The sequence below is a fragment of the Falco punctatus genome, assembly GCF_963210335.1.
Source record: "Falco punctatus genome assembly, chromosome: 9".
NCBI lineage: Eukaryota > Metazoa > Chordata > Aves > Falconiformes > Falconidae > Falco > Falco punctatus.
Genome location: NC_137589.1, coordinates 29,044,913 through 29,071,461, shown reverse-complemented (window position 1 = coordinate 29,071,461; position 26,549 = coordinate 29,044,913). Strand labels below are relative to the sequence as shown.

The 26,549-nt window shown below is 42.9% G+C and overlaps 1 protein-coding gene across 5 annotated transcripts in view; it reads right to left on the bottom strand.

Moving 5' to 3' along the window:
* Window positions 1-26,376, bottom strand: part of ARMH3 (armadillo like helical domain containing 3) — a 129,898-nt gene extending 103,522 nt beyond the window's left edge. For 3 of the 5 annotated variants that reach the window (XM_080402386.1, XM_080402388.1, XM_080402389.1), the window contains exons 1-14: window positions 26,236-26,376; window positions 18,939-19,050; window positions 18,409-18,465; window positions 18,127-18,273; window positions 15,866-15,973; window positions 14,739-14,831; window positions 13,786-13,860; window positions 13,018-13,104; window positions 8,417-8,473; window positions 7,342-7,385; window positions 5,770-5,830; window positions 4,707-4,753; window positions 3,955-4,030; window positions 1,186-1,279 (exon numbers count right to left, since the gene is read on the bottom strand). In XM_080402386.1, the coding sequence (XP_080258512.1) occupies window positions 1,186-1,279; window positions 3,955-4,030; window positions 4,707-4,753; window positions 5,770-5,830; window positions 7,342-7,385; window positions 8,417-8,473; window positions 13,018-13,104; window positions 13,786-13,860; window positions 14,739-14,831; window positions 15,866-15,973; window positions 18,127-18,273; window positions 18,409-18,465; window positions 18,939-19,040 (1,048 nt within the window). In that variant the 5' untranslated portion in view covers window positions 19,041-19,050; window positions 26,236-26,376. Of the gene's footprint in view, window positions 1-1,185; window positions 1,280-3,954; window positions 4,031-4,706; window positions 4,754-5,769; window positions 5,831-7,341; window positions 7,386-8,416; window positions 8,474-13,017; window positions 13,105-13,785; window positions 13,861-14,738; window positions 14,832-15,865; window positions 15,974-17,393; window positions 18,071-18,126; window positions 18,274-18,408; window positions 18,466-18,938; window positions 19,051-21,754; window positions 25,679-26,235 lie in introns of those variants that run through there. The other 2 variants (XM_080402387.1, XM_080402390.1) reach the window with 2 other exon arrangements.
* Window positions 26,377-26,549: the final 173 nt, after the last annotated feature.

The following is a 26,549-nucleotide window of genomic DNA, read 5'->3' as shown; positions in this document are numbered from 1 at the left end:
TGTTTCCCCGATATAATTGCTGCACATTAAGATCAGCTCCTCTTCTTAAAATTAGTAACCTTACAAGCAGCCAGAAGTCTCAAGCTTTACAAGATCACTGCCTCTGCTGAAAGCAGGATGGAGTTTTTGTTTTGCTTTTGTTTTTTTGGTAAATTAATACAAGAGAGTGTAAGCAAGCTGTAGATGTAGGTAAGCATAAATTCTGTCAGTTGTATAATATGGTGTGTGGGTGGATACATTTGCAACAAACACACTGAACAGAAGCCCACAAAATGCCCATCCCTCTACATTTTATGTTATATGCACAGGGAGACTTGAGACATAGGGGGCTTTTTAACTGAAGCTTCTGATATCCATGGTAACCAGATAGAATTCATCCGCAAGAAGGATCATCCTTAACTAGGATATCAAATGACCTGAATAGCTGATATAACTGAGTAACCCAGGCTGCTTTTCCCCAAAAACATTTCCAAACTGTGCTCTATTCAAAATGACGCTGTTCCTTCATTAAGCACTTCCTTCAGATCTAGAGGATGCCATAAAAATACACAACAGCCATTTATTTCTTCTCTTAAACTAAGCTGTATCTATCCATACCTTAAATGAAAAGGGTTTTATTTTAGGTGATTTCAAAGCATATTTACATGGACCCATAATTTAGAAGATCTATCTCAGGGCAAGCAGTCATTTTACAAAGCCTATCAGAGAAAAGGCAACAAGAGGGAGGAAATACTTCCACACCCAGAATGGATTCCAATCCCAATTAATTCAAAGCTAGGGACAAGTGCATTAATGACAAGCAGGAATCCACTGTGATTCTCTGTTGATCTGTTTCGATGACAAAAAATCCTGTGCAAAGAACTTGACACTAGAAATATTCTTAAGTAAAAGCCTGCATGGAATAACTAACGGGCTGGGTATATCTTCATGCAGATACTGGGACACTACTGTTTTCAAAAGGAATATCAGCATAATTTCACTGAGCAACATACAAGGCAAAACATAAATAAATTCAAGGCAACAGAATCTTGCTCATGTTCAGTAAGGCAAGTCGCTCCAGGAAGAGACCACCAGGTTACATCTGCTCCAGACAGACTTCATTAGTTGCCATCTTGAGAAAATGCTTTGCTAGTTATTTTACAGTTTTTAATTGCTTTTCCACCAGGAGATCATTACATTTCTTACCATCTGAAGAAGGTGGGGTGGTTCCAAGTGGAGTGACAGGTGTCGTCGGAATTGGACTTGTGGGTGTTGTCATCAGCCCCATTTCGGGATGGCTCTAAGGAAAACACAAATGCCCAGACACACACAGGTCAACAACACCTTCCCTAGGCACCAGCCATACAGATCGCTACTTGTACTGTTCTATGCTCTTGCACAATAGACATGACTAATGAAGTCTCAAGAAACTTCAAACCCTCCTCCAAAAAGCAAAGCTATGCTTCCTGACCTTGGGTGTCTAACAGTTAAAACGTACATCAATTTCTTTACTCCACAAAACATAAAAACACATCACAAACTGGTGGTTGTCCCCAGCAGACAGGTAACATGCCCTTCCCCAGTGCAGAATGGAAAAAGGCATGCAGAAGACCACACTGTTCACAGCTTTCAATTCCCCCCAAAACAACCCACAGGTGGGCATTTGAAGTGTTCCTCCAAGATCCTTTTATTTCTCTTTCTAAAAGCAAATTCTCCTCACTCCTGCCCTCCACCTGTTCATATTCAAAGATGATGGCAATTTATTACTTCCCTGCCTCACTATAAAACCCAGGCACTGCAGGAAAGAGTACATAACATAAATAACACTATCATTATCGATCTTCTCAGCTTCCATCAGTCGGTTACTCTGCCCATTTCATCTTTGCTAATAGTTGCCTGCCTAATTACTGCTTTGACTCCACTCTTTGTAAGCTTCCGGATCTATCCACACTGATGAGACTGTAGGCAATCTGCCTTGCTATTTTAAGTCTGGCTGCCAAGCAAAGTGTCCATTTCATAGGGCAAATTTTACATAAACTATTCATCCGCCTTAATATATCATCACAATTTCAAAATAAAAGAAAGGGATACAGAACTGCTGATTTGACATTATTCTTGTAGATTTTTTTCACAAGTGGATATCCTTCACATTGTCTTTGATTCTCATTTAATGAGCAACTATAAATACATGTATTTTATGGGAAGCAGAGACACACATAACTACAATTCAAAGACAATTTTAAGTCATTACAGGTATTGACTTAAACTTTAAAATACAATTTTCCATTGAAAATCTTACATAAAACAGGTTTGCTTCTGTAGATTTTGCCATGGTGTTTACCTTTCTTTTCCCCAAACACTAACCATCAGCTGAGAGATAATAGTGCCACCTAGCAGCACAAACCGAGGACCCACAAGCTAGTAAGTATACCAAAACCTTAACACTTCAGGCCCCTGCTCTTCCCGTGTGCCCACAGAGCAGCAGGCAGTCATTCATGCAGTCCCTAGCAATGGACACCAACTTAAAACAAGAGCATTCATCGGCTTTTTAAGAGGGTTTTTTTCCAAAGGGCAGCATGAGCTACCTTGCCCTCTCTTAAATGAAGGATTACAGACAATCCACCCAAGAATATCAGACCTTTATTTCAATGAAACCCACCAATCACTGATAACTGAAGCAGCCACTTTCACAAATAACTAGTTTATCCTTTTATTTTTATTTTAAGAACTTTTACTCCAGCTGCTCTTTTCCCTGCCACAGGCCTGTCCTTCCCTCTGTGATATCTTGACCACAGAAAGGCCTGAGTTGGTATTACACAGAACTGAAAGAGCAGAAATCTCTCACAAATGGTAGGAATGAATAACCTGGGAAAAGAAAGGCAGTGAACCTCAGCAAATTAACAACTCATGGAACAGAAGCTTCCTTCAGAGGCAGCAGATTTGCCTATCAGACCTCCTCCATCACCACTACTGTCACCAGCTGCCAAAGGTCTCCTCCATCATGCCAAGTGTCTAACCTGTGACGGATGACTGCACTGTGAGGATGTAAAATAACTGGGGAAAGGTGTCAACTGTTTTGTTGATGTCATTTTTCTCACAGATTACCAGCAATACATACAAACCAAAATTAAGAGCCTAAACCTGATGGGTTTTCCTAAACACATCGGGCTATCCTTCCAGCCAGCCACAGCACAATCACCAGACCGACAGACTCCTCTGTCTCCAGCAATAACCACCTTTGCAAACTCACAGTGTTTAGAAAAGCATCCAGAGGTTTGCGATCAGAGGTATGGAGCAGCCCACTGCTTCTCAGAATGCTGCCATAGCTGTTTCTTCACCATAAACAGCACAAGGTTAAGTGCTATGCTCTGGTGAGTCTCCCAGGCAAAAGAGGTTGGGGTCACCAAGGAAGTTTGAACACAAAAAAGTATTTGAAATAACAGTTGTCATGTATTGATTAGGCCCTAGGCAAAAGATACACCAATAGAGAACAACATGCAGTCTGTGCACACCCAGACAGGACAATTCATCCAACTTTGGGGCCAGATCAGCCTCTTTCCCTCTACCCTAACCTAACAAGAACATGAATAGCTCTGACAGCTATAGCAATCTTACCCTACCAGTTCACTCACTCCCATCCTCCCCCTAAAGGCAGTATCAATAGGGCACAGAAGGCACTCCATGCGGCCCTTCCCATTCCAGGGGAAAGATGGCTCATTCCAACATGAGCTGTGCCCTCAAAACTTTACTCATTTTCTGGCAAGGCACAAAGCATTTCCTGAAATAAATCCAGGCCCTGGCCTGTTTCTGATCTTTCATGCTCATCTACACCTAGGACAAGCAGGGCGGCGGGTGGGGGTGGGTGGGGGTGGGGCCAGAGGGAAGAAAATTTATCTTTTCATCAATTCTATTCCTGACTCCCTAATTTCTAAGACATCTACTGCAAAGAAATAGGCAAACATCACACAAACTCACTTGTGCCAGAACTGTGATGAAATTCCGGTTTAAGTGAACAGCTTCATAGAGGGCCAGAAGGATTGCTTCATTCGTTCTGTGGAAAGGATACAGACAAAAGCACAACTAGTTAAGGGCTAACAGCAGATGAGAACCCCAAGGGAAAAGTTTTCCAGAAGCATGGCCCATTTGAAACAAGAAAATTTTTTTCAACTATATAAAACTCCGCCTCTGCAATCCAGTTGTTCTTCCAGTTATTAGCAGTACCTTAGCAATCCATAAAAGTAGCTATTTTTAGAGTTCAACTACAGACTTTGTGCCCTTCCAGCTGAAGGTCCCCTTCATTGCTTAAACAGCATTTTGCGTTTAAAGTCCTTTCTTTTATGGACAGAGGTTCCTACAGATACCACAAACCCTCGTATTTATCACTTTCACCCTTAATTTGAAAAACATTTTCCTGGGGATGAGAGTGCACGAATCATCACTTCCCATCTGCCACCTCCAACATGCCTATTACATGTTAAAAACGCCTCATAAAAACCACAGGGGTTTTATACACTTCATTACAAGCAATTCAGCTGTGGCTCCCCCTGCTGCACTCTTCTCACTTAAGTGAGAATCTGTTGTTTGCAGGGGTGCGGTACCATTTGAGTTACAAGAGAACTTGTCTCTCTAGTTTTGTTTGCTACATTAGAACAGCTCCATGATGGGGCAGATCATACCGCTCAGTGGTGAGTTGCCATTCATTGTGTAACCAGCAACAGTGCACTTACTGGACGGAGATCTTCTCATCAGCATCTGCTATGAACATGCTGCCCACCTATGGAAAGACAGAGTATTGCATAGGAGGAATTAGTGAAAGCTATTAGACGAGAGAAAAGACATGGATTTCACGAAATCAGCAGTGCCTTGGGAGAGGTGTTCTCATCCAAGGCACAGCTGCAACCTTCTTTCTAATATAGTAAAATAAAAATGGGAAACAGGATGACCACCTACAAACATTTTATTCTGCACCACTGCCACTGACCAATACTTCACCTGTCAGATCACAAAAGAAGAAAAAGACACTATCTTGAATCCCAGACTGGATTAGCCTGTGATTCTGTAAAAGGACAGAGATTTCCAATCTGCTTGTCACAAAGTGGTAGCAGTTTTACCCACGTCTCTCCTGACAGACAGCTGTGAACACCGAACCATCCTTACTTAGAGGAAATCTTCCTGTCAGACCTCAGACTACAATTAAATTTAAAGCAAAGCCTGACTGAACAAGGGGCACAGTGGATACTCTTTACAAGGAAGAAATTCACAATTGCCTTTGGAGGGTACCCCTCCGAAAATGCAGACACTGTCCACCACAGAATCCATGCTTCATAACTATAGTGCACCCAGGCCTGAGAAACAAGACAGTAAAGAAACCGATCTCAAAAGCCAGTGACAGACTAGACTTTGCCACAAAAATATTCAGCTTCTCTGTCTTAGGCTACATCAGCACAGCAGCAACTTGTTCTTAAAACAAGTAGCTGTTTGAAATCAGTGTCCATCATGAAACTGTGATTTTTAAAATAAAGTCAACTAGAATGAAGGATATGAAGGAAAACAATTTCAATTATTAACGCCAGAATAGAGATGTCATCCTCTGAAAGAGCTTTCCCAGCCAGACAATAACACCCTCCTCAGAATACAGTCATTTCAGTTGTATTTGCTTTGGCTTGGATCAATGCACCTCCTCCTCCAGAACCAACATCCCAAATTCACAGTTTTTGAAAACACCCTCCTTACTGAGCTACCATGAAGGCACCTATTTTAAGAATAGAAAAACACTGCTTCCTTGCTTACCATATTAGTTAGAGCTGAAAAGAAACCACTCTGGTGCTCCTCTTCCTTATCTTTGTATTGCCTGAACAAAAAGGAATAAGGATGAAGCTTCAGGGTTAAAAACCGGACTAGGGTTATTTTATCTAAACCCCTGTGAGACAGTCTTATCTGATAAGGACATAGGATGGAGAAAGCTTCAGCATTCACAAGCCCTTTCCAAGAACTCACGAAGAGAGATGCAAAGGGTATTAAAATATTTGTAAATTGCGTAGAGTTGAAGTGGGGTTGCTGAAAGCCATGAGACTGGACAGTGCCTGTGCTGTTACAGAGGATATACCCAGTCTGGGCTAATGCTAAAGGAAAGGGACAAGTGACTTAGGAAATTTTGTCCTGCACTGGCAAAACAGTAACGAACCACATGAATACACACAGTCAGTAAGCACAGAACAGTTTCACTTCAGTCATCATCTGCTATGGACTAAACCAGTGTCAATCACCCTACACCAGCAAAAACATTGAGGATCATTATGGTTCATGGCCTGATCCTGCTTGATCCCACATTCCTAGAGTAAGTGAAGGGACTGGAACTGGAGCAAGTGAAATCAACGAGTAAGTCACATACCTCAGATTTAAGCTAAATTGCCTCATTTGGCATTCAAATGAACTAGCAAAGCTCACAATGGCCATTTATTGTGTCTTTGAAACAGGAATCTGATCACACACAATGCAACATGCAAAGAACACAATTTAAAATTTTTGGGAAAGGGAAAAGAAAGAGCTAAGCAGAACTGACGACAGTCTGAGACAGCTTTTGGCAGAATGAAGGAAGTTGGGTGAGTGAGGTATTTTCTGCTTTAGACTAATAATTTATCTGTTAAATAAATTTACATGATTTGCTGATGTCACAAGTCACCTGCATATCTGTAATAGCAGACTTTCAAAGGAATTAAAACATCTTTCTGGATACTTTGAGAATCCTACAGCGCAGAAGTCTTGGGTTGTTCAGGTGAAATTGCTGTAATTTTCCAAATTTTTTGAAGCACTTTCTTCTTATACATTTTGTGCTGTTGTTTATGAGGCAGAGGGGAACATGCTACCCCTACAGCTGACCTTCTGGCTCGCTCTTCAGAAGAGGTTAACACTTTCCACCATTTGCAAGAGCATACAGCCCCTAATCGTCTCTGATCTGGCAGGTGGATAGTCCTGGATACATTTGTTTGTTTTAGATCATGTTTCTGTTAAATCCATTTTCTAACAGAGTAGTACTCAGCAAATCATTTATCTTTTCACTTGGGCCTAAGATTTTCCACAAGGTTCATACAAAGGTAAAATCCACAATAGTAAAAACATACAATAGCTATCTTCCCCTACAGCAACATCTCTCCTGAAGCACATCAGCCCAGCTGGCATGGATGCATTTGCACTTGCAATGACAGCAACAACTGAGCCGAAGTATCTCTAAGCATAAGACTATTCCCTGCCTCTCCAGGTGTATCAGGGCTGCTACATGGTAAGTGCTTTAACATAAAAGAAAAGTTTGTGGAAATGTACAGCAACTATCATGCACAGATAAACGAGACAATTAGGTTTTACCTGTTATATTCCGATAAAGCCTGGGCAATTACAAGTCCCATTCCCTGAAAAGAAATGTTAAAAAATCTTTACATTACAAATCTCAATGCAGGAAATCAACACTGAACACACTAGTAGTGCTGCCCCCGCCCCCCAAGATCACCTAACATGCTGGTAAGAATTTCCCCTGAAGCTGTTCGATCTATTAAAATATGCTATGGTAAAACAAAAATTTCATCCAAAAATCAAGACACTAAAAATTTAATGTCAAATACCTAATTACCAAGTTCAACAGAGAACATTTACTCTCCTCGGACCTCCAAACAGACCTTACTTGCTCAAGAAGCCTCAATAAAGTAGCAAGAACTGTTGTGTCAGAAAACAGACATCCAAAAGTTAAAGACAAAGGCCATGAACACTAGTAAACTTTTCACTTCTTGCAAACAGCCTCCACCATTCCACAGCTACTGATCATCCTTTGTGTCAAGCTAATTAAATTAACTCAGAATAATCATTCTTGCCTTTTAATTGGCATGGCACTTTTTACTTCATGCCTAAAGAACAGCATTTAAGTCCAGACCTTACACAGCTCATAGTGTGCTGCCACTTTCTATCTAGGCCTCGATACAAAACTTGGGACAGTGTCTACAACTCAAAATATGCTGCCAGACTCTTGACTCGGGTACAAGCTTCCACTGAGCTGCTACAAGAATTGACTTGTGGACTGGTAAAATTGGATGACACAGCACCGCAAATGAGATCTTTGGCATAAGCTACCTAGTGCCTCTTTGGCACATGATGACACATAGCATATAGATAGTTCATAAATGTATCATAGATCAACTTTAGCATGCTCCTCATTACCTAGCCTTTTAATCACCCTCACCATTTCACTGGTGATCCAACTGCCCAGATCATGAGCTGCCTAACTTACTGCAAGAGCACAGTCAGGGCAGAAACCCACTGTACTGGTGTTCTTTACAGCATCACTGTTCCTAGATCTTCTTTCCACCAGACACCACTATTGCATTCATTATGCTAACACCACGCATGAAAGCATCCCCAGCAGTGCCGAGGAATCACATCAAATACTCACATTGAGTGTGGCCTCATCATCTACGATGGAGAGCTTCACAATGTAGGGATTCACTGACTGCTCAGGGTGGGGGGAGGAAGAAGAAAGAAAATTAGTTTTAAGTTCAGTCTTCGGGGGGAAAAAAAACACTACACTATTATCCTTCCAGGTTTACCTAACCACCTGGGAAGACTCTCTCTCCCGTCCCACAAACCAGAATACACACAAAGAAACAGGAGTCACAGCATAACTAAGATCACTATGACAGGGACACCTTCTCTTCACTGGCTCAGCCAGGCAGCCTCCTGATTTTATAGAGAGGGAGTTCCTGCTCCTCCACTAGCTCATCTGTCAGTCTGAAAAATGGAGCAGCTGTCCTGCAAGCCTGTTATCTGTGACACACACGGTGTTATGCAGCAGCAACAAGCAGTGAAGCTGGAACCTAGCGTTAGTGTTCTGCTATCTCCCTTCTGCAACACCTCCCAAAGATTGCTTAAAAGGAGGACCCAGGAAGGCACAACAATGTTACAGACTCATTTGCTGCTGGGTTAGAACTCAACACAAACAGCTTACATGGAGAGCTACAAGTCTCTGGAAAACTAATTCCTTGAACTTACCTGAACAAAGCACACAGGCTCCATCTATAAAAATAAGTCCTAATAATTTAGGAAGCTTTTTAGATTAGCACTGTACATTTGTTTTTCCTGGTTTGTATATGTCAGTGCAAAACTAACAAAGTTGACTTGGAACCAGGACAGAGAAGAAAAGGCTCTATGTAGTAAAGCCAGAGTGGTTGGGAAGAATAAAACACAAAGCATGCATCAGACGCAGCCCTACAAGTTACACCATTATCAGACTGATTTGCCTGCAGCTTGACAGCGAGTTAAAAATAAGGCTTACAAGAAAACACCACTCTCACAGTTACTTGGTGCTTTGGGAGGATCAGGCTTTCTTTTCGGTTCAGAAAAGAAACTGATCAGAACAGACCAAAGCTCAGCCAGTCTGTCAGCCTGCCTCCAGCACGCGCAACCCTGTCTGCTGTCTAAGAGACAGAAAACTCACACAGAACCCATCTGTGCACAAAGCATACAAAGACATTTCCTTGAGGCTGAAGTAGAGGCCTCTATTGAGTAACAATATACGGTCCTCTCTGTACAACCATGCTCCCCTTCAGAAATTAAATTTAATCGGTGTCAGTAAAGCAAAGCAAGTTTCACATTCATAATTAAATATAGATTAAAATCCATCCTTGTAAATATATCTTAGTTTTGCTAATTTCAGCCATTCTCTTGCTCTCCTTATACAACAAGGAGACACTCTCCACAGCTTACGCACGGAAGAGTCTAACCTGTGACTCATGACTGGGAGATACTATACTGACCAACATCACCAGGCTGCCCCGAGACCTAGTCATACACACTGTCCTGTGATGGAAAGGGAGGAGAAGTGGGTTCATTGTCAGCTCCCGCTTATGAACAACTCTTTGGACTCCCACTGCCCTTGACTTTCCAAGAAGCATGCTCCACACCTCCTGCCTCTTGGCATCAAGACGTCATCAAGTGCATGGCTGATAGGGTCATGAAGCTTGCCTAGCTTGCTACAGATCTCTGCCCTCTATCTTTTCAATTGCCATTTCCATATCTGCAGAAGTCTGTTTAATAATTCCTGTCTGAAGTATCCCACTCCCCGACGCATTCCATGCCCCCTCTAGGCTTCCCTAAGTCCTTAAGCAACAGGCAGATGACTAAGCAGTGTAATCCACACATTGTATTACTCTATGTGGACAAGGAAGTTTCTAGTGACTTTCAGTGTGCAAGTCTATACCACTGTGATGAGAATATTTCCTGTGCTGCCCACAAGATGTGCAGTTTGCTCCTGCCCCTCCTTGAGAAACAATAGTTCCATTTATTGTGTATGAGCATGTCTGCACATAGACAGATGTGTATGATGAACTACAATGAACGTCAGCACCCTACAAGTTGTACGAACACCCCTAAGACCACCCCAGGCTCCCTGTCTGCTTCTGTATTCTAATCCTACTGTTTCAGAATCCAGTTCCCCTATCACTGGGAATAACAGCAAAAGCTTTAAAAGATTAAATTATACCTGCCACTCCACAAGGTGCAGAAACATGCAACAGCCTTGAAAAGTGGTTGATAAGCATTTTGAAAACTTCAAAGCATGTCAATGAAATAGTTACACAAACTTAGAAATAGCTTCTGCCTCCACCTGCCTCCAGAAAGAACTAAAAAAATATGATTCTCAGATCTTCAGAGAATACAGGTCTTTTCCAGTACACTGCCACCAGATAAAAAAAACCAAAACTATAGCATTCTCATCAGTTATGAGGTACAGACACAAACTCCTGGAACCTGGGAATACTAAAGACATCCTCCCTGAACTACCCACCATTAGATGCCAACAATATCAAAGAAATGAAGGTGAAAGCTGTGGGGAGATCATTACCAGCTAATTTTTAAAGCAATCCCCAGGTGAGACATGCCATACAAAGTGAACATGACACACAGGTCTGACAGAGGGAGTAAGGTCTCCTCAATGCCTCCAAATGTATCTCCACCTCCAACACAAACCTGTGGGAAACAATCTTCTTGGTAGTAAAAGAAAGCAGAAAAAACCCCAAACTAACCATGCATAATCCCTAGGTAAGTGATTAACTTATCTTCGCATCTGTAACAAACAAAGTCCAGAGTTCACTTGATCGCCCCTCACAAGACTTCCCTGAACGCTCATTAGGGATGATTTAGCAGCTTTACTGCCAGCCCTGATGAGGCCATCTCCTCTGCAGGCAGGCCATCTTGAGGGAATTGGAGGCTGAAGAATTACTCTCTTTGTTAAAGAGATTAATTTAAAATAATTTGTGAGAGACTTTTTATTAATAATTTTCTGACTCTTCGGTGTTGATAAATGTCTCCTCAGCACTCGTAGTTGGCTATATCAATGAGAGGCAAGCCCACGTAACTGGACAGGAAGGGCTGTCAGATACACTATATGTTACCACACAGCCACACAAATTGGAAAACCCACATTTTGACTCATTTCTTTCAGCTCTGCCTAGCAAAAACCACAATATGCAATTCTAGCAGGTTGAGCATGCAGCAAAGAAATTTCCACCTGGATGTTATCAAGGAATCTAGCTATTTAAAAGTCACTACCTGATTTTGTTTTAACTTCCTATTCTAGCAGCCATTCCTTCAAACATTGAGAAAGCGATCAAATAAATACTCTTCCTCACAGCATTTTTTCTGTTCCTATAACTACTGAAAGGAGGTTGTAGGCAGGTGAGGGTCAGTCTCTTCTCCCAGGTAACTAGCAACAGGACAAGACAAAACAACCTCAAGTTACACTAGGAGAGGTTAGGATTGGATATTAGGAAATATTTCTTCACAAAAAGGGTGGTGAAGCATTGGAACAGGCTGCCCAGGGACATGGTAGAATCACCATCCCTGGAAGAGTTTAAAAAACATACGCCCAGTGCTCAGAGACTTGATTTAGCGATGGAATTGGCAGTCCTGGGTTAACGGTGGGACTTGATGATCTCAAAGGTCTTTTCCAACCTAAATGATTCTATGATTCTATAATTCTATCCTGATGCAAGAAACACTGGTTATTCACATTAAAGACAGACATAAAATCATAGTCAACTAATTAATTTTCAGCCTAATTACATTTTCTTAAGCAGTTGGAAACACAATTTAGCAACCAATGAAGTTTAGAACAAAAGAGAACATATCAACTGCAGCACAGTAAACTAAAAAGAGAACTTCAAAGGATGTGAGGCATGAAAGTATGCTACAATACACTGACAACCAGGCAGCCACCAAACTGACTCTAAGGGCCAAAGAACAGCAAATGAACGCAACTACTTTACTTAGGGACAAAGATTACAACTGCATTATTACAGGCTTTGTTTGCAGCACTGCTTACAAAGGGCAGTCAGGCAGGTGTCACAGAAAACCTTTCTTCAAGTTGCTTTCAACATTGCCAGATGAACTACTCAAGCTGAAAGTCCCCTTGCTACATGTCTGCCTCAGGTTGGACTGTACTTTCTAAACATCAGCACATTTATTTTGGGTGCCCAGTCTGAAGACGCCTAGGACAACGTTTTCCAAAGCACTTGACCTCAACTCAATTCTCCACAGAAACCTACTGCAAAAAGCAGAGAACAAACCTTACGTACTCACAACTCAATTCAGTCTGAAGCCCATGATGACTGACAGCTCATTTTGCTTTGGAGATTATGTATAACCACACCCGTCGCACACACACAGGCAAACACACAAGATCAGCACAACAGTAACTCTTCCAAAAGGACCTTCCTCAGAATACTTTCATGAAGGAACTGGAAATCCCCTAGGTAGTTTCTTTCATGCTTGCACAAGACTAGCTGGGCGAGTATCATACACATTTGATTATACATCAGACTGATACAGTTAGCATAACACGAGTGCCTTGCAAGACTTCTGTAGCTGTGTGCTGTTACCCCAATAGATGCTACAGTGTGTACGGCTAAAAACTGTACAGTAGGCTGCCTTAATAATCCAGAGGCCAGTGTAAATTAATAAAGCAGAAGCAATGTTTCTGTTATCCAGAATACCACCTACCTCATACTTTCTGTAGTTGACCAGCAAGGCAAGAAGGACAACAGCATCATAGCCGTGTTCCCTGCGACTCAGTGGGCTGGACAGGATCTGGAATAAATAATCACACTGTTCTGTTTAGGCCTGCTTCAGGAAGCTTGCAGTGACTTTCAGACAATGTGTGCCTGTGAAATGTATGCCTAAGAACAAATTATGTCCAAACTGAAAGAGGATATTTAAGATTGAGGGAGTGTCAGTGCTTCCAAGAAGTTCTACACACAGAGAAGCCTGTATATCACAGAGAGAATGCACACAGGCTTGCTGGGCTTAAAGGGCAAATATATTTCTCAATAGCCGTGGACAGCACCTCAGTGCATCACCAACATTGTCTGTGCAAGTTTTCTGGGCTCCCCCAAGCCCAGTTCCACTTCTAAAAAGTATGATTTATCCAAGAGCAGAAAAAAACTCAATATATCCAGACTGTCTTTTGGAAAAAGTTCCTCCAATACAAGAATTCTTCGTGAAATTAGCATAGAAATCTGTTCAGCTTCTATCTATGCACAAATGTCTCCAGTGCAAATACTTTAAACACTCAGTAGTGACTAAAAAAAGCAGACTGGAGTAAGGAGGAGACAGCATTAAAAAAATAAAATAAAATCTATGACTGAGCTATGAATGGAAGCAACACACAGTGCCAGTCAGCTAAGCTGCGTTGTAAAAGCTGAAAAGAAAATATATCACTGAAAGATCCCACTATGGAAGAGCCCCTACAGTAGAAGGAAAAACCCTTACCTGTAATATAGCTTCAAATATGCTGTTAATCATCACATACTCCAGAATGGTGTTCTGGCTAATGTTATCTGTCACCTGAGTACAAACACAAGTTTTAAAATCTCACCCAAAGCCTCCCATGATGCTGTAGCTGCCTCTGGCACACAGTGGGAACAGAAGAGTTCTACTAGCAGATGGACACATTTATCCAGAATCTCACACTTCACTGCTAGTCATACCTTGACTTGCTGGCTAAGCTAGACATGAAGTAAAAGAAATCTGTCCTGCCTCCCACCCCTCTCTCTGGCAAAAAGCATGACCCACGTACTAAGAGCTCCCCTCCTTCCTCCACAGACTGATATTTTACACAGCTGCATAACAACAGCCATCAGCAGCTGAAGCAGGCTGCTACACAGGAGGCAGAGAAAAAACAGGGCACATATGCTCCACTGAGTGCTTTCGCATCACGAACAGGGCAGCGAAGACCTCCCACACACTCTCTCTCATTGCAGCCAAAATAGTTCACAGTTGACCATCTCCAAGAGATTATGAGCAGTCATTTGTTCCAGCTTCCTCATTCCTCAAGTCCTCACCACTAGTCTACTCCACGCTTCCTGTCTTTCCTCAACCCCTCTCCTCTGCTCCTTTTCCATTTTTCTGAGACTTCTTTAAAATCTTTTTTCCTAAAAAAAAAACCATCCACCTATGAATCCAATTGATGCTTCCTCCTGTGTTTCTCCCTTTTCCCCAGCTGAAACCTATCTTGGGAGGTGAAAACAGTCTGCTAGTCTGTATTGCCATTGTGCTTACAGCAACGATGCATATTCTGGGCTGACCCTTGTTCTCATTCACAATTTCTTTCCCCTTTTTAAGCTTCATGCTGCAGCATTCTGCTCAAGTTTTGAGACAGTTCCATCCCACAAGATGTGGCCCATATAAGCCTTTAAGTTATTATATAGCTGGTATTTATTTACCGTCACCAAGCAGAGAAGTAGCTTCAGACACAAGCTTTTGAGGCTTTCAGAACCTTCTGCACATAGCAGCGAGTCCAAGCTCTCCATCAGATTCTAAAGATGAACAATCACATTATTTTAAAGTAAAATTTAATATTAATTGAAATGTTTGTTATAAAAAGCTTTTATGAAGATTCAAATACAAGAGCACCAATATAAAGCCATGTTCTTCCAGAATCAGTAACTGAGCCATTACTACTGTTACATAGACCATATTCACACCATTGGTTTTCAGCATTGTTTTGTGTTAACTGTATTTTAATGACTGTAGTCATAACATCATGATCATTTTCCAAGAGTCTTCTCCAAATGCATGAAAGATTGTTCTATACACATAACAATAAATTTTATTCACAAAGTAATTCTGCGTTCTACAAATATGACCTTGCTTTTTGCTATTTTACTTAAGGCACCAAGAGATTTTTTGTAAGCAATGCACCTCCAATTTAATAGTACATATATTAGTTATGATTAAAAATTAAGTACTATATAGCTGCTTGACAGATACTCTTAAGTAATTGTTTCCAAACACTGCTACAGGTAATACAGTTATTCTTAAAGGAATAATGTAGTTCTGATATTTAGTAGTAACTTGCCTATTTTCCCCAAATGTACTTCTGTTTGTACACAACAGGAATGCAGCTTTGTCACAGATTACTTTGGCATTTCTGAAAACTCAACATCTTTACAATGAAGAGCATCAAACAAGTTTAAAACAGTACATGTGCTGATGGAAATAAGAACACAGGATATGACCATCAGCTAAAAATTAAGCAAAAGGTATGAGGTTCAATACTAGGTACTAATGACCTGATACAGCCTTTTCTGGCCTTGAGATTTCCTTATTATAGTGACTGCACAGCATGGAACTAAAGGAAAATAAAGTGCTCTGTTTATATTACTGACAATAGAGACCCTAAGTGTCTTTGTGCTGCTAGCAGGTAAAGACCTTCAGGACAGCTCTTTTATTAAGTTGCTGGACTATTTCACCCAAAAGCTGCACCTTTGTAGACACATCTGTCTACAAATCACTGCCCCTGCAACACAGCTGCTGTGCAGACTGCTTCTCTACAATGCCAGGGCCTCACCTTCATACATAGCTCTGCCTTATCAAAACCCACAAGCATGTTGATGATGTCAAACCCAGAAGTGGATTTGTTCTTCTGATGGACACCCCGAATTAATGCACACAAAGTCTGCAAAACAAAAGGATCAGAGGGTAAGATGTAAGGCAACACCTACAACTGAATAGCAAAACCCACCCTAAGACCCTCTCCTACCACCGGCAAAACAAAGATATTTAAATGAATACCGACAGCCTGGAAGTCAGACATACATTTTGTCTGACCTCTCCTCCACCTTTGTTGTTGCAGGATCTTGGATGCTGAAAACTCAAAAAAATTAGAGAATATATGTCCCTACTTTTCCTGTTTGTTCACCCCTTCATTTTACAGCACTCTAGGGCAAGGTAATCTTACTGCGTCTTCTGTGCAGACCCAGTTTGTACCAGACAGGACCACAATCTTTGAAAATCTAAGTGTGGCTTTAAAGCCAAAAATATTGATCAGGAAATTGCAAGGCAGAAGCAGTGTCCAATATATGGACAGACATGCTTCAAGAGTTTTCCAAACTAATTTCATATTTCAAGCATGCCAAAATATACAACATGGTTTATCACATTATGCCTGTCCATACAGCAGATGCTTTTGCTCTAGAGAGCACAGATTTCTGTTTGGTTACCACACTGCTAAACTAAGTCTGACCAATAAACTGTCTCTTTGTCAAAAAACTAAAAATAAAGAGGAAAAAATGTCTCCAAGGCTATTAGGCAGCTTAAGTTTTCCTAACTATCTCAGGGGCTTTAAGAACCTTTCCACTAAATGTAAACACCTTCACATTTCTTGTTGCAGGCACTGGATTACTGATTCAAAACAAGTTCTTGGAGATCACTGGCAAAATATAGGTACCCGCACAATATGCATCCAGCAGACGCTCTGGAAAATTTATGGACAGCAAATGTCTCACTTGCCCCAAGAGAGGGAAATGTCTGGGATGACGTTTGTCATCAGGCATCTTTCAGGTCTGCGCAGATGAGAACGAGCAGGAATATAACCACTGCAGTTTTAGACTCCAGCTTAAATTAATCTGTGAGAAGTAATGCATTACAGAAGATGTAAAGCTGGAGACAAGCAGGCTTCAAGGAATCAGCAGATCTCTAGAACCATCAGAAACAAAAGTGTAAGGCAGATATCCTTTTTTTTGTTGCTGTCAGAGACGATACTGGGCTACACAAACCTTTGGTCACCATGGCCATTCTTCAGAAAAGACTGGTTAAGTAAGTTTTATCTTCAGGATCACTTTCCACATGAGCACAGCCTGATTAAGGGAATGCTCTCCCAACTCAAGCTCAGGATGTGTTACCTGCTTCCCATTTAAACTCTCACATAGCAGGATTGTAGACTTGAGCCCTTACCTAACTTTTGCCAAGAGTCTGAATACAAGTTTGGGAATTCAGGGCTGGGCTAAACTATGTAGCTATAGATACAGTATATAATAGCACCCTTTCAAATTAATTTTTAAAAAAATTAAAAATCATTAAAAAATGCAAGATTGTACCTCAGAAATGTAAATTTTCTGGTTTAAATCAACTTTTCCCAGCTTACTGTCTGTCCAATGTCTCCTACAGATGACTTCACCAAAGTTGGAATTCATATCCTGTATTCCTACAGCTGAGAGAAGCTGAAACAGATGTGCTCACCAAACTGTAAGATCAGCTGGTGAACTAATAACATCAAACATCAAGACTGAGGAGGGGAGTCTCCCGCATAAGACATGGGACAGCACAGCTTTGGTAAGGAGCAACCTGCAGGAAAACAGCTATTAATTCTGAGTGACAATTCTTCACAGCTTCCAGATGTCCAGCAGGGAGTGTCCTCTGCATAAATTTCACACTAACTTCTCCAGAGTTTTATTTCATTTTTGACCCATATGGACATTCAAAAAGGAGGCTGAAATGAGGGAGAACAGGCGAAAGTACAATAAAGACAAAGCTACACAGAGTACTCTTGAGCCCCCAGACTGATAGCCTGCAGTGCTAACAAGCCCCTCTTGTCCCCCCCATTGCCACCTGCTTCATCCTGCATCACAAGATCCTCTGGAATTCTGAAACAAGCTACTGTTCTTCAAAGACTAAAAAGACTATGAATGTTTGTAACCTTCACAGACAGTAAGTAGCAACTGCTCTGTAGACACCACTTTTGCTCATAAGCAAAGACACGAGCACAAAATGTTTGATACCAGCAGAAAATATACTGCTGCATCAGAAGCAACCTAACTCTCATCGTGGTACCTGTAATGCATTGACCACTCTGATTGGGTGCTCCTCACCCAGTGCCTGGATGCAGTGCTGAAACAAGCAGTTGATGTTATCTTTTATCTTCATTAACTCTTCCCCATCCAAAGCCTCCAGCTTGCCTTCTAGATATTCCAAGTTGACCTGTCAGGTTAAGAAGCAGTTCATGCATGTTATACAACCACTGACACCTTAGAAACACAAATCCTCACACTGACAGTCTGCCACTTAGTGGGCAGAGCAGCAGCATCAAACCAGAGGCTGTTGAACCCCCATTACCTTCATGAGAAACAGCTCCTCCCAAAACCTAGGGTTGCATTTACTGGGGTCCTCTGTCTGAAAGGAAAAGGAACAGCCATGAGAGCAAACAAGAAGAAATCATTCAGGCAGAATTTTACGAAAATCATTACCACCAGTAGCTCAGTCAGCATCATCCCACTGGATGACCACATGGTCTCACAGTATAGAATTCTGTCTACACAGATTCCCAGAAACAGAAGGACAAACTGAAGCAGCTCTCAATTGGAATACCTCTGGGTTTTTTCTGGATTATTTTTTGAGAAATACCTGAAAACCTCTGACTTCCTGTAGATCATGTATGGTCCTGGCAGACAACAGAACAGGGTGACATTAAAGAAGAGAGCAGAATACAGAGAGCTCTGCAAGACAGTAGGAGAGCCTGAAGACTGTGCCTGCGCTGTGCAGTCCTTACCTTGGGAAAAGGATCCACAATGCAGAGCCTTCAGCACAAACAAAACAGAGACAATTTAATGCAACAATTTAGAAAGAAGACATGCTAAAGTCCTTACCGTGAAAATCTCATCATACATCAACACAACTTTCTCCTTCAATGGCTTCTTAGAGGCTGAAGATTTCCGGAGCAGCCCACCTTTCTTCTCTGTTTGGGCCATGCTGTACACCCTGAAGGCAGGAATAGACAAAAAAATTTGAACTTTTGTTCAAGGTATATCTGGCCTGCCTCAACCATGAAAGGCTTTTTTACTGCACTGAAATACCAACAGTCTCTCACAATCTTCAAGTAGGGGCTTTGATAACTATACCACATAAGAAATCAGATCAAAGGTCCCATCTAGTCCTATATTTCGTTTCAAAGAGAGATGCAGAAGTCCAGACACAGGCAGATATAGAATAAGCTCCTTATAGATAAGTTTTCTTAATTTTTCTCTGCTAGAAACTGATTCCTGATCCAGACCAATGCTGTTTACATCCAGAAAAGTAGGCATTTTTTAAACTCATGGTATGAACTGTGATACTTGTTCTCAAATGGATACCCAGTTCTTTCTGACACTGGTCAAGCCTCTAGGACATCTTGTGACAAAAAGCTCCTGAAACTGTTTGAAAAGTCTTCTCTAATCTGTTTAATCTGCTGCCTACCAAAGCACTTCAAATTCTGCTTTTTCACTGAGGTGGCATCCAACACCAGGAAACATTTGGCTGCAAAGCCTTCCTAAAGCGCTCCTGCCACCTTTGCTCATCCCTGCATCTGCACCCTAACATCCCTCAGCTGTGTCAGCTGCTCAACAAATCAAGCCAGAGAAGAACCCCAGCCTCAAAATCATCACATGTGGTTCAGTTTTGGGAGGAGGATGGAGGAACACCGCAGAGAGCTTTGCAGGGATTTTTTTTTTTTTTTTAAAGCAGACTGACTTGCTGATCCATATGACAGCAAAGGGTTTTCTAGAAACACCAAGAGGTTTTATTATAATTAATTAGTGTCCCATGCTTACTGGTTATCCTATTAAGAAAAAAAAAAAAGGAAGTATCATTATTGAAAAATAAGCTGTTACAAAAAAGTAACAGCCATAGCTGTAGTCCTGAACTTTCTGTGACCATCAACTCATTCCAGGGGCTCAGAATCAGAATGCATGACTTGCCATGTACTCTCAACCTCATGTCTGATGCTACAAAGCACATCACCACTCTGACCTTGCAAATACACATTCATCTGCAATCACAGATTTTTCTGGCAAGCATCGCAGCTTTAGCACTGCTCTAACCTCCTCTATCACTGCAGCACTGTCAGAGGTACTTAGCAGAAAGGAAAAGCCATCCCTTCTCATATCCCTGAACTCCCAACCTTTCTCCCCTACCGCCAAAGGTAGTTACACACATGGCAGCAGCATACCTAAGGCAAAGGCTTGACTTAAGTTATGCTCCAGAGAAACATGGGCAGGCTCTTGTGGTAGCTACAATCAGCCACGCTAAATTATACATAGAGAGGGAAGTTCACTGCAGTCAGCATCTAAGACCCCAGAGCTTTCTGAGCTGGCAGCCACAGAGGCAGCTTTGGATTTACCCTCCACTTCAGACTGCCTGAACCCTTTCCACAACCACAGCACGTTTAGATCTTTCTTCCCCTCAAAGAACAAGTTCCAGCAATAACCAGTTCCAGATCTCTTCTACATTCTTTCCACTGCAGACAGCTTTTGATTGTCTTAAACTACAACTATGTTCTCAGCTAGGGCTCCCAGAGTCAGTTATTCAGACATCCATCCCTGGAGCCATAAATTTCCAGTTCAAAGCAGCATGAAAACACCTTTGGGCCTGGGGAAACAATGCTGCTGCAAAAGACCCTACCCCAAGTGTGAAAGGAAGGAGCTTTGCTGGGTGGGAAAGCAGAGGGTAGGACAAAGAGCAGCGGATCTTACACCTGAAAAGCTGATTAATATAGAAAGGTGGAAAGGTGTTCTGTCCTCCTGCTAGACAGGGAATATGCACAGCTGGCTGGTTAAAGGCTGCTGTGTGTGCTGGGGTGAGAATGGAAACAGCCCCAAGACATATTGACAGAAGCAAGCTTAGCAACTACTGCCCCATAACTTTCTGTAAACACTGAGATTATGCCTGTAGCCTAGTAGGTCTATATATCCAATTAAAATGGAAAAAGGTTTCACTGTAACAAATGAGAAAGAAAACATTATTCAATCATCTTGAAGGCTTCTCTTTCATAGACTGCATTATTTTTAAACTGTCATGGGAAATAAGACATTATTCTAATTAGAACCGTAATTAGAAACAGAGAAATCTATTAACAACCAAATCAAGAACGGTGTCACTTTTAGCCCAGCAATACAAATCTTACCCAAGATTGCACAAAACAATTTCTAAACTAGAATTGTAAGTTTCTGAACCTAAAGCAGCTGCCAGCCCCAGCATATAAACACATCCATCAGCGTGCTTCTAATTGAATTACAGCTAACGAATCCCAATGTCAAAACTAATAAATTAACTCTCAGTGCTTATAGGTCAGCATTCTCACATCAAATGTGTAAGTGAATGGCAGAGGATCAATATGCTCTGCTTAGTCCCTGGATGTTGAGAGCTGCATTTTAACACTTTTCCTACATTTCCAGAAAGATAGAAAAATCTAAATCCCACAAAACACAAAGGCTTGATGCTGGGTGAGCATCAGAGGGATTGTATGATCATGTGAAATATCTAGTCTCTGTCAAAATGGGACTCGGGATTCATATTCTCTCAACCGAAGCTGTACAGAGCATGTACAAAGAAGACTGCTAGAGGCAAGGATTAAATAGTGTTCTTGTTTATAATTTGTTATTCTACAAATGAGCATATGGAGGAGCAAGGGGAGAAAAGCAAAAGTCACCTTTCATGCCAATACTTTACTAGGCTGTGGTTGTTTCACGACCTATGATGATCCAGCTGTACAAATGGCTTTTTCTTTTCACTTTATGCAGTTGCATTTTCTAGATATCATAAAGACAGAAACAGGAAACTGCATTTTGCTAATGGGGACCTAGGCAGCTGCAGAAAACAACAGTTAAATGCACAAAACATTTATAAATAAGTTGTAGAGGTGTCAAATTATCAGGATGACATGACAGCTTATGAAAACAATGACACTGAATACAGTTAACAATTATCCTTTAAACACATCACATTTAAAAAGCATCAGTGCATTTTCCACATTTTAGGTTCAAATGGATAATTTATTCTGTCAATAGGTCAGTCCCATTAACACATGCTGCTAAGTGAATCCTGCTGTAGTCACTGCGCAGGAGAACTACCCCTCAGGGCCAAGAGAAGCACATGCACGTGAATTTTTAGAACAGCAAGTACTTTGCTGTGCAGCAGAAGATCCAAGATGCTTCATCTGGAACTTAAAGAAACCTCCACAGAGCACGAGTCTTGGCAGCTGAAAGGCAGGAAGATAAAAGCCATGGCAGACAGAAGTTCAGGCAGACTCTTGCTTTATCTATCGTCAACCCCAGGGTCAGCTGATCCAGTCAGGAAGAAAGGGATGAGCACATCCAGCCATCCATTTCATTCCAGAACTCATAGCAGACATTCCACACAAACATGCGACATTCTGATGAACACATCTCTGTTAGCTTTGCATTAGAATATCCACAGGAAAAATGAACCTGACATTTTGAGTCTGAGGTTTACTCAGACTTGTGTACACTGAAAATTGTGGTTGCTCCACATTGTCAGTCTGCTCTCATACAGACTACTTCTTATTCCATAGATCATATTATAATAGCAAAAATACTGCTGTAGAGAACATAACACTAATGAACATCTACATTATAATGACATCAGGATCTAAAACTTGTGACTTCTGTAATCTTGCATGCAGCCCATCAAGCACTGTATTTTGCATTTAATTGCCTCTGATAAACCTGAAAGTTTTCAAGATTACAATTGCCTGTACACAACCCCCACATACAACCAAATATGAATAAGTGTATTTTTTTTCTACTGTAGACCCCTCAAAAAAATACACTGCAACACTTCTTGGCTAAATAAAAATAAAACAGATGACATAAAATGGTATTGTCACATATTGACTTACTCGGCAAACTATTTACTCCCTATCTGAAAAAGGTAGTGCAAATGATGTGATCTATATGTTTGTTAATGCCAAAGCCCTAGACCTCAATATTTATAAAGACTCTAAATAAGAGCTGAGATACTTTTGCTTTTAGAATCAAATATCCCTTGCCTTGCCACTGCTACTGCTACTAATATTACACTAACTTGTTTCAACATTTCAAGGCTAGTAATTGCCCGCACCACCAACCACACGCACATGGGACACACTGTGATCACACCTTGCCTTTCCACATATTTAGCAGGTATATTACCTCAGGTCTAAAGGAAAGTTCTCAAAAATTATCTCAATCATGCAAGAGATAGGGATAAACCCCCGCTAAAAGATAGCCTATAGCTTCTAAAGCAACACATTATAAGCCAAGTAGTCATTACACTCTTCAGTGAAGTTCCAGGAAAACCCTGCACTTAATCCACATGATGACTCTGCAGAAAGCAATGGACAATCTGCACCCAGTACAAGACTTTATGGATCCCAACACACAGACAGTGCCTTGACCCAGTTCAAGCTCCAGTATTAAAATGCCCAGGACCACTAGCAAAAACAGAAAGAGGAGGAACACGCTGGACTAGATTTTCTCAAGGCTTTAGCAATCATCACAACCAAATTCCTGCTGTAAGCCCTCCTGCAGCTTGTTCTCTGCCAGCCTGTGTTGGTGGTTACAGTTTGTGCTAGTACATCCAAGCTGCTTTTATATTTCATCCATTCTTTATAAACTTTATTTGTATATTGTCCACTGGAATAAAAACTGCTCAGACTGTACCTTCCTTTACAACTGTAAGGTGCCCAGCCCACCAAGGGAAACTGTAACACAGCACACAAGCTTGGATCCATCTGGCAGAATTTCCAGATGCCTTCATGCAGCATATGACAAGAAACATATTCTGAGGGTGTGCTGATGACAAAAACCCACATAGATTCTACTTCTTTTTCTGCAATACCAAGCAACGTAGTCTCCAGCACAGTCCCAGTATAGGCATTTTTACTAACAAGTCCTTCCATCCTGCTCAGAGCAGGACCAGTCTATGTGCTTCTACATAGTCCTATCTAAAGTTACACCACTACTGACCTACTTTTCCCCCCCTTGAAAAACAGGAAAAGCAGCTTCCTAATACAGATACAGCCACAATCTACCCTCCACTAGGCCTGATTTAGCGATGATATAAAAGAATAATAACCAAGCTACATTTTTAACACTTCATCCACAACTGGCTTTCATTTCTCTCTGTCCAGTCAAAATAACACTGAATCCATCAACTTCACACCATCAACTAGTTAAGCTTCTTCCTCTCAAGTCCATCTAGACAAGTTTCACGTGCTTCCCCCTCCATCTGTTCACACCATTTTTCCAAATAATCTTTTTCATTTCATCACACTTCCTGGCCACATTCCTGGCCACAATGCCCAGCTCTCTCATGTCAGAAAGTCTCTTTGGGTTTTCACTTCTCAAGCCCTTCAGAATCCTGTTTTGCTATTAAATACGCCACACTGCCTCCATACTCCCACCTAAAAGCTCATGCCACTCGAAGACCTTTTCAGAGGTCTTCCTTCTGAAGAAAAACACTCTCCCTGTAACCTTCCCCTGCTCCTTTCCCATAGCTTCAGCTGTTGGTGTGGATCCAAGGCCCATACTGAATACAGCACAGCTACATGACCTTGGCCCCAACTTCTGAGGAAGCTGCTATGTTTTAAGAAGCTGCACAGCAGAGCCACACCAAGATAAGCAAGGCTAAACTTCAGAGAGGTAACATTTTTGAGATACGGGCCATTACTAGCACAAGCACTCAGGAGGAAAAACACAAACATGAAAAGGTGTAAGTCCTAAAACAAAACAAACCAAAAAAAAAAACCCTACAAAAAACCAAACCAACCACCAGGGAGCCAGAATACAGTAACTCAGCAACTCTGAGCAGCAGAGGCCGACCCTTCCCCTCCTGAGAGATGTCTGCGTGGCTGCCTGGTGTGTTAGCAGGGGTGGTGAGCAGATGAATGCTTACCTAGCAGCTCATTAAAGCCCATTTCTTTTGTGCATGCCAGCCAACAACTGTTTAACATTTTTATGGTATATACCCCGCCTGCAGAGTCTCTTTGCACACAGCAAAAAGTGCCCTTAGTGACACAGACAGGGGATTACGCTATTATTTTTGGACAACCAAACCGATGTTCGTTTTCCCCTACTGCAATTCCTCTTACCAATTTTTGTCACACTTCCTACTAGAGCCCAAACAGCTGGTGAACTGCAATCACCACATATCGCAACGATCCAAATTATCTTATTGCTTTGCATATTCCACCCACCTGCTCAGCCCTAATTGGCTCTCATAATACACTCAGATTACAGTCTCTGCTTAAGAGCAAACTTTCTTGCAGTGATGCATGCAACAGGGTTTTAACAGAGGCTGCAAGCTTCCCTATGTAGCGAGCTGCCTCTGCCTTCAGCACCATATCCACAAGTTCCCGCTCCCTTCCCATTGTTTGCTGCCTCCCTTTGCTTTACCGATACAAGCACTCGTGGGACCACGAGGCAGAGCAGATGACCAGAATTATCAACGATCAAAGAATATGCCCTGCTCACTCTTTTTCTGGAAGGAGTTATCTTGAACCCTGACCGTTCAAGCAGCCAGTGGGCGCAGTGGCCCAGAAGCAGCTGCACCGGCACAGCCGAGGGGCCGGGCGACCCCAGCCCGCCGCCACAGGCTCGCCCAGCGCGGTTACCGGTAACGGCAGCACTGCGGGCGGGCGGGCGAGGGAAAGAGCCACTCCCGAGGCAACAGACTTGTAGAAACTGCTCCCAAGGCTCCAGGGGGCGGCCAGGCCTCACGCCGGCAAGGGTGGGCAGCCAGGGGCCCTGACACAGCCCGGGCCCGCCGCCCCGCGGAAGGCAAAGCGGGCTGCACACACACACCCCGAGCCCTTCGGCGGGGCGCCGCCAGCACCGGCTGCCCCAAGGCCGGGGGAGGCGCCCCCAACGGCCCTGAGAGCGGGGCCTGCGGGACACCCCGACGGGACGGGCGGGGCGGCGGGCCCCGCCGCCGGGAGACGGTGCCCGGCGAGGCCCCTCGCGGCGGACAGCATCCCCGCCCCACGGAGATCACCGCCGGACGGCAGAGCCACAGGGGCCGGGCCGGGCCGGGCGCTGAGGAGGGGCGCCGGGGGGCGTGCCCGGCCCGGCCGCGGAGGGCGGGGGGGGGGGGGGGGGGGGGAGCAGCGGCCCCCCCGAACCCCGCACTTACCTGCGGGCGAGCCGTTCCCCTTCCCACTGCGCAGGCGCCGCCGGCCGCGCTACGCATGCGCCTCGAGGGGCCCGCGCCGCGCGGTCCTAGCGCCGCCGGCGCTCGGGGTGGGCGGGGCGCTGTCAGCGCCGGGCCTCGCCGCCTGTCGGTTACCCGGGCGGCTCCGCTTCCCGGCGGCAGCCGCAGGCGGGGCGGGCAAGGGCAGCGGCGGGGAGACTTCTTCCTGGGCCGGACGGAGCTCGCCGCTTTGCGGGGAGACTGACACACCCACCCTCGCCCGGTAAAAAATGGCCCCTCCACCTGCGAGGCCCCGC